At 41.9% G+C, this 8,437-nt stretch overlaps 1 protein-coding gene across 1 annotated transcript in view; it reads left to right on the top strand.

The window, feature by feature from the left end:
- Nucleotides 1–8,437, top strand: part of ETV5 (ETS variant transcription factor 5) — a 58,301-nt gene that overhangs the window by 26,286 nt on the left and 23,578 nt on the right. The window contains exons 6-7 of the mRNA XM_004745196.3: nucleotides 1,333–1,462; nucleotides 2,374–2,661. Coding sequence (XP_004745253.1) covers nucleotides 1,333–1,462; nucleotides 2,374–2,661 — 418 coding nt within the window. The remainder of the gene's footprint in view (nucleotides 1–1,332; nucleotides 1,463–2,373; nucleotides 2,662–8,437) is intronic.

The raw sequence follows: 8,437 nt of genomic DNA, 5'->3' as shown, positions 1-8,437 counted from the left end.
GGAGTCATCTGTCGCATTTGTTCACGTCGGAGACCTGAACTTGGGGTTGTAAATGGCACCTGAGCAAGCATTGGCCAGAAGATTGTTCAATCTTTTCAGCAGAAAACAGATGATTGTTTCGCTAATTCTGCCTGGTATCATCACTAAGAATGAACTAAGCTCCTGAAAGTGTTCTAGGGGCAAGCACTAAGTCAGACCTCAATTTTGGTGGGATACCAGGGCAGTGAGGGTGGTTAGCTATTTAATGAGACCTTTGATAGGGTGGAGAGTTGCTGGCAACTCGTCTCTCTCCCACCCTTCATGAGAGCTGGACTGGGAGCAGCGATCCTAACTCATAAGGAACAAACAGCCCCCGTGGTGTAGCGTCTTTTAGAGTTTGTCCTACTTTGGGTAAAATGCTCTCACTAAAATGAGTCAGCTCCTAGATGAGACAGAAGAGGCAAACCTGGTTTTATTTTGTTTCATTTTGCTACCCTGTAAGTCACCTTGATTTGAAAAAACTTTGCCCTCTCGGAATCACTTAAGGAATATGCACTTTATTTCCGAACGTTACGCAAGAGCTCTGTGTACTGTTTCATCGGTTTTGGAGAAGTAATTGGCACTTAGCTGAAAAGATTGGTTATGAAAACCTACCCTCAGGGGTTGGTCTGTAGGAAAGGCACAGAGCAGACATAAGCACAAAGGTTTCCAGGACTTGTCCTTACACAGTTAGCCTTAGCTAAGGTTGAGGTTTGGGCCATTGTTGTATTTCTTTGCTCTTAAATTTTTTGAAATGCCTTTAAAGCTCAGTATTTCTTACTCAGAGCTGATATTTAGAGCTGCTTGAGGAAGGACTTTTAAAAAGTCAAATATTTAATTTATATGCCTCTGAATAAGAAATATACTTACCAGAGCAGTTTCAAGCCTTTGGTAAGTTAATGTGTACTGTCTCCCAATGTATCTATGGCTGTTTTGTTCCTTTTGGAAACAGATTTCTTCCATGTCTGCAACCCTTGGTATTCTGTCGCACCTGCATTTTTCTGGACAAACCATCCCCTGCAGGAGTTTTAAGGAAGTAGACCCAACACCACAGATATGGGGGAATAAAGACACGGCTAATTAAAAGTGTCAGATGATGACTTCCGACTTGAAAGAGCTTTTCATTGGTTTTAGATGGAAGGCTCTGTGTTTCAGCATTTGGCTTTCCCCCGCATGTGACTCGATATGACTTCCAAGAACCATCCACTGGTGACAGGGGTTACAGAAGGAAAGCATTGTGCTTGCTGTTAATCAGCTATCCTCTCTCTGCCTCCCCCCCCCCCCAACCCGGCCCCAACCCTTTTCTGATTGCAGTGGTGCTTCACGCCCCACCTCCAACCAAGATCAAACGGGAGCTGCACAGCCCCTCCTCGGAGCTGTCATCCTGCAGCCACGAGCAGGCTCTTGGTGCTAACTATGGAGAAAAGTGCCTCTACAGCTATTGGTAAGTGGACCCACAGAAGGGCCAGCCGGAAAGGAGACCCCCGGCAGGCTGCTTCAAGGACCCTTAGCAGACACTTAGAGTAGAGCTCAGAGTCGCCTCTCAGGGCGATGTCGTCCTCTAGATGGGGGCTGGTACAAATGGGGGCCTTTGTGCTGCACATGAAAAGCTAAACTGTGAAACGGGCTCTGCAGGGGAACTGAGCGCAGGGGGTACTGAGCCCTCCTGAGGGAAAGAACCCTGAATACTGAGATATTTGATCTGGGGCTTCTAGGGAGGGAATATATACTTCTTCATGTCTATCATATGTTAATGTGAACTTTAAGCACCAAAGAAGTAATCTTCAAATCAGAATATATGAAAAAGTCCCCGTGCCTGTGCCCTTTACTTAAGAATATCCAGGCCCCAGGAATGAAGCTTTAATTTTAAATCAGTCTTTGCTCTAGAAGATAAACACAGATCTGCCTGGGAAAGGGGGAGAAGAGTCGTTAACTCAAGTGATGTTACGGCAGAAATGTATCTTCCACAGAGAACCTAATTTCTGGGGACGCTGGAATCCTCGGGAGAGGGGGCCAGAAACCCCCCAGGGCACAAACTCTGCCCCCCCAATCCATCCCTACACATGGCATATATGGAGAGTGCTTTTAGAAGGGGGAAAAAGGAAACCGGAAACAGAGGCTAAAATTATCTTTGAGAAGAATCACTAGAAGTGTTAAACAAGTCTCTGTGACGCAGTGTGTTTGTCACTTTTCAGAGGTACAAATATTCCCTCAGGGCTGCCAGCAATTTAACTATGTTAATGCTGTCATTTCCTGGCAATGTGGCCTGCCACCCAGCCTAGCTGTCCTGCCAGACCAGCGACCAGGCTAATGGCTTCATCGTGGCTTAATGGTTCCTTCTCTTTCTGTTTACAGTGCCTATGATCGGAAGCCTCCCTCTGGGTTCAAGCCATTAACTCCTCCCACCACCCCCCTGTCACCTACCCATCAGAACTCCCTGTTCCCCCCACCCCAAGCAACTCTGCCCACCTCTGCACACGCCCCCGCAGCGGGCCCAGTACCAGGTGTGGGCCCCGCCCCTGCCCCTCACTCACTTCCTGAACCTGGACCACAGCAGCAAACCTTTGCGGTCCCCCGGCCACCACATCAGCCCCTGCAGATGCCAAAGATGATGCCTGAAAACCAGTATCCATCAGAACAGAGGTGGGTGCTGATCTGGGCTTCTTTCACTGCCTTCATCCCCTCCCTTGTGCCCCACCAGGAGAAAGGAAGCAGTTAGTCATGTTTCCCAGGGACATATATCGTTCTCATGGCATTGAGGCGTCTTGCGAGGTAAGACAAATGACAGGAATGTGACCCATTTATATAGCACCCTGTTCTTGAGGTACTCCAGACGATTTATGAAGTAGATAAAGGAGAGATCGTTAGTACCATCCCCCCATTATGAAGGTAGAAGACTGACAGAACCAGGTTATACAATCTGTTGACCCTCACTGAGGGCTGTGGCTTCTCACTGGATACTCCCTGCTAGCATTAAACCCTGGTTTATGCTACCTACAAATACTTTATTAACATTTTACTCACGTTACTAGGGAAGATTGCTAAATTACAAAACATATTATCATTCATCTGATTTTAACATATTTTAACAGGGAATTAACTAAAGACATTTTTGTAATTACCTACTTTGGAGATAGAAATCTTCTGTTTTCACTCCAGGTAGGTCCTGTGTTCAATAAGGAAATTGAGACATCAGGAATAACTTGCCCAGAGTCTTTCATTCATCAAATAAACTAAAGTGGAAAGGGAACCTACTCGAAAAACACCAAACTTAACATCTTAGGTCCCAGCCTTGTAAATCCATTATCTGGGTATTCTAGAATTTTGGTTGCCTGGGGCCTTCCTTTATAAAGGGTGTTCTAGAGACCCATCTTTTTATTTCAAGTCTCTCTAGACATATAGGTAGGGAGTTGTCAGTGATGTTACCAAGGGTCTCAAGATGGTGACTGGTATTTCCTTCCTCACTTTCTTGTTCTGCCCTGCCTGGGTGTAGGGGCCAAGGGGCAGGAGAGGGAGGATATAGGAGTATACCTTCCTCAGGCTTGGTCCAACCCACATACATCCCAGGATTTACTCAAGGGTCACTTTATTTCTAGATGAAACACCAAAAAGAAAGCAGACATTCTTGTTTGATTCTTTTTTTTTTTTTTTAAGATTTTATTTATTTATTTGACAGACAGAGATTACAAATAGCCAGAGAGGCAGGCAGAGAGAGGGAGTAGGAAGCAGACTCCCCGCTGAGCATAGAGCCTGATGCAAGGCTTGATCCCAGGACCCTGGGCAGAGGCTTTAACCCACTGAGCCACCCAGGTGCCCCTCTTGTCTGATTCTGATTCTCTTTCCCCCTTGCTGTGAAAGTCACCATAAAGAACTACATAATTTGGCTGGTTAGTCGTTATTCCCCTAGCGAGGCCAAGAGCCATGAACACCAATGATACATGGGTCCCAAGAGGCAAACACTGACTCAAGTGTCTCAATAGCGGGCCTCGGTTTCAATAGGGAGTTCATCTGAAGGAGATAGCTACCACTGAGCTTTGCCAGTTTATTACCGTGTTAACAGCCTTGCACTTCTTCGGGAGAATTCAGAAATTGGATTTTCATTTGAAAATTCCAGGTTGTATGGGTTTGGGTTTTTTTTGTTTTGGGTTTTTTTTTTAAGTTGGCAACTAATTCAAATTGAAAACAACAGCAACACTTTGCAGACTAAACAAAACTTCCTGGGGCAAAATCACTCTGCAAGGCTGCCAGTTTGTGCACTCAGGCCTGGATAGCATTTTTATTTCTAAAGTTTTTTTAGTTTTGTGTTTTTTAAACAGTATCTTCCTGATTTTCTGCAGGGATCATTAATTGAGGAGGAGGGATGAGGGAGGTCATATATTTGGTATTTGAAATACTTAACAAACCTTGTATTTGTTATATCATGTGTAAAGGAAAATTACTTCATGTTCAGTCTCTTTTATTCATAGTTCCCCCTCAATCCTGTTTCTTATCCAGAGGGCTTGTGTAAGGAGAATGTTTGTCCTCTTGCAGCCCTGGCAGATAGGAAGCCTTAGTCTCCAAGGTGAAATAGGTTTGTCACCAGGCTACCCAGCCCTCTGTCCCCAAAAGGGGAGGTTTGATCCCTGAAATATAGGAGTATCTGCCCTCAGGTGTCCAGAGAGAGAGAGGCAGGAACCAGAAACCAGGTATTTCTTTTTGGGGAGGATTCCTCCCTGACGTCTGCCTGTGTATCGTAGACTTACTTCCCCTACACCCTACCACTGGGACTGTGGGTCTAGAATAAAAAGACCCCCCACACACTGGGCTGATACAGAGGTCCTTGGGAGAACTGGGGTGAAGGGCAAAGTCCTAAATTGGTAAAATTTAGTCCTAAATTAGATAAAATCAGTCTTCTACCCTAAGGCACTGTAGCCACCAGGTTGCGAGTGTACAGGAGTTCCCACAGGAGCTCATTAAAAATGCAGATTCCTTCCTTGGCCCCAGATTTTGAGTTGGTGGGGCTGGGGCGTGGCCTGGATATTTTAGTGTCACACTTTGAGAAAACATGATCCAGCTGTTTCTTCTACCCCCATCCTTACTCCAGCCCCCCTTTTTCTTAAGCATCAAATACCCAGTACTCTGAATTTTGTTCTTATTGCCCTTATCGGTTCTCAATGATGGTATCCATGTGATATTTGGGTGATGTAAATTATATCAAAGACATGACAAATTATTTTGCTTATAGATACTGGAGAACACACAGAAAATGAGGCAAACTAAAATCCCTGGTCTGATTTTGTAAAAGTCATAGTAATTGCACTTCTTTAGGAGATCCCAGGACCCTGGGCATCTTGTGTATGATATGACCCTGCATCTTGTGTATGATAACAAGCTTCATAATCCCACCTTTCATATGATTATGCCTGCCTAAAATGGAGCAGATCATTTTTTTTTTGGTAACTGGAGTTTGTTCTTTAATTTATTTTTAAAAGAAAAATTAAATTTTTATTTAATTACAATCTAAGAATATTACTTTAAAAAATAACCCCCTAACAAAATATATGGTATTTTGCAAGATATGAGATATGAAGGAAATACAATCTTTTTTTTTTTTTTTTTAAGATTTTACTTATTTATTTGAGAGAAAGAGCATGAGTGGAGGAGGGGCAGAGGGAGAGAGATAAGCATACTGTCTGATGAGGGGCCCGATCCTAGGAACCTGAGATCATCATCCTTAAGTTGGATGCTTAACCAACTGAGCCACCCAGGCACCTGGGCAAATAGTCTCATTTGAGCTTTTTAACAATCCTCTAACCAAAGCAGAGTAAAAAAACCTATTCCACGGATAAGGGTATCAGGCCTCAGAACAGCTAAGGGACTTCCTAATGGTCACATAGCCAACTATAGGGGCCTACATTTAGAAACAAAGCATGCACTGTTTGTTTTGGTTATGATTTGGTTGGAGGCGGGGAAGGTTGCTAACATTTTCTTAAACTACCAGAACTCTCTCCTTATTTTAAATTACAAAATCCTACTAAATTCCTATTTTACTTGTCTAAACTCATGTTGTGACAGTTACCTTATTTGTATTGCTCACAGTGTGCCTTATTTCTGCAGTTGAATAAACTTTCTGAGGTTTAAAAACCATGACTTAGAACCTTCTTAGCCCAGTATCTTACTTGTCCTCAGTGTATGTTTATTGACAGTGCTAGTAGTTTGCGAGGATTATGCTTTAAACAAATAAAATATAATCTATTCAAAAATACATTCTTAATGTTCCATATAATCTTACTATATAATTTTTCACAACTCATAAGTTATTCTTAGAAGATAAATACTGTGTTTGGAAGCCATGATTTAGATTCGTGATTTCCTCCCCCTCAAGGGGGGGTGGGGACTAACATGTAATTTGGCATGTTGAGACATGTTCCATTTATCCTTAAAGACCAGCTGTTCCTTAAAGAGGAGGCGTGTTTTTTCATTCAGCCATCCCAATCTCAAAAGTTTTTTCATCATGTTGCTTATGATGTTACATGGGCTGAGTGGAGAAATTTAGAAAATGTTCCTATGTTATACCCATCGTACTGGCTAGGTATGATTTTGTTCTTTGTTTTACCATTTCTCATTACATCTCGAGTTGAGGTAGTCCCCCACCATTCAACTGAAGAGGCTCCACTAGGAAATTTTTCATCTAAAAATTTTGGAATACACTGCTCTCTCACTCAGCATCAAGAGGCAGATCTCAAGAAATGACAACATTTAAGACAGTACTTCTGGTGGAAAAATCCTCTGCTTCTTGATGTTCCCCAAGGGATCAGTATTGTCATAGGCTGTCCTGCTGAACTGATAGAATAGAATGTCCCAGAGTCACCAAGAAAGGGTCAGTTATGCGAATCGCCTAACCTGTTCGGGAAAATTCTCCCCCTCAGTGTTTACGATCCAGTCTTCAAAGCTTAAAGGAATGAGCTTACATTTTGTGGAATTGGGGTTAGATCAATAACTATTCATTCCCTAAAGATGCTGTGCAGATTAAGAGATTTAATAAACTCAAGGCTTCTTGTTGTTTCTACTTCCTCCCTTAAAGTCCATCCCCAATAAATTGCTGTTCATTTTTGTCCTTCAGATTTTGTAGTTTTTAGAGAGGGAAGAACCTGACTGTGAGTCATATTTGTAGCCTGGCCTGGAATGAAGTGAATGTGTCTGACGCATCTCCTCTCCACGCACTGCTGTTAATAGCATGTTACGTATGGTGGCACCAATTCACTTTGGGATCCAAAACTGAGTTTCAGAGATGCTTAATGGAACCTTCTTTGACAGACTGGCTGATGTACTTCTAATGGTTAGAGTGGGGGATGTTTTCGTTTTGAATCTTAAGAGGGATTGTTTTTAGCATTTCACCATGTTTACCCTAGTTATTTTGTTTCTTTGTGTCGAGTTAAAGGAAATTTCCTTCTATTCCTAGTTTACTCAGAGTTTTTAATATGAATGGATATTGAATTTTATCAAACATTTTTTCTGTCTATGGACATCATCAACTGAAGTTTCTCCTTCCATTTAATGTAGTGAGTTACCTTGGTTTATATATGAAACCAGCCTTGTATTCATGTGCTAAACCTAACTTACTTGTTATGTGTTACCTTTTCTGCATTGCTGGACTTTTTCTCCAATACATATTGAGGACTTCTGCATCTGTATTTATGATTGAGAATAATGTATAATTTTTTTTCTTATATTATCCTTGTTGGGTGTTAGCACTGAAGTTATTCTCATCAAAGGAGTGGGGAGTGGGGTGTCCTCCTTTTTATGTATACCAGAATAGTTCATGTGAAATTGGAATTCTTTATTCCTTGAATTTTTGGAAGAATTTACCAGTAAAACCATTTGGGCCTGATATTTTCTTTGTGGGCAGATTTTTAATTACCGGTTAAGCATCTTCACTTCTCTGGTCTTGCTCTGAATTTCTATTTAGTTCAGTGAATTTAGTAAATTACTTTTTCTGGGAATTTTTCCATTTTGTCTGAGTTTTAAAATTAATTGCCTTAAAAACTCTAGTTAGTCCTTGGCAGACAATATCATTTGTCTTTTCAACAAATTGACATCGGTTTTGCTCATCCTCTCTATGAGATGTTTTCTTTTTCATTGATTTCTCCCTGCTCTTACTAAAATCTTTTATTCTTTCTACTTCCTTGTTTTGGTTTTCTTTTCTTTGGTTTGATTCACTCGTTACTTTTTTAGCTTTTTTTTCTGTATAGTATAACATGTAAGCAAATAAAACTTCTCCTAAGGCTGGGGTCACCAGATACTCCATTTGTCTCAGGTCATCACTTATGGTTTATGGCTAATCGAAGTCATTGCTCGTAGCTTTCCTTTTGACTCCCCCGAATGTCCTGCTTTATACAATCAGTTACTTGATTTCCCTACCCAAGTCCTGCTTTAGCTG

This window comes from Mustela putorius, unplaced genomic scaffold (genome assembly GCF_011764305.1).
Source record: "Mustela putorius furo isolate JIRA1106 unplaced genomic scaffold, ASM1176430v1.1 tig00003834_pilon_pilon_pilon, whole genome shotgun sequence".
In the NCBI taxonomy this organism is placed as follows: Eukaryota; Metazoa; Chordata; class Mammalia; order Carnivora; family Mustelidae; genus Mustela; species Mustela putorius.
Note: the sequence above shows the minus strand (reverse complement) of the source record. Positions and strands in the feature narration are given on the sequence as shown.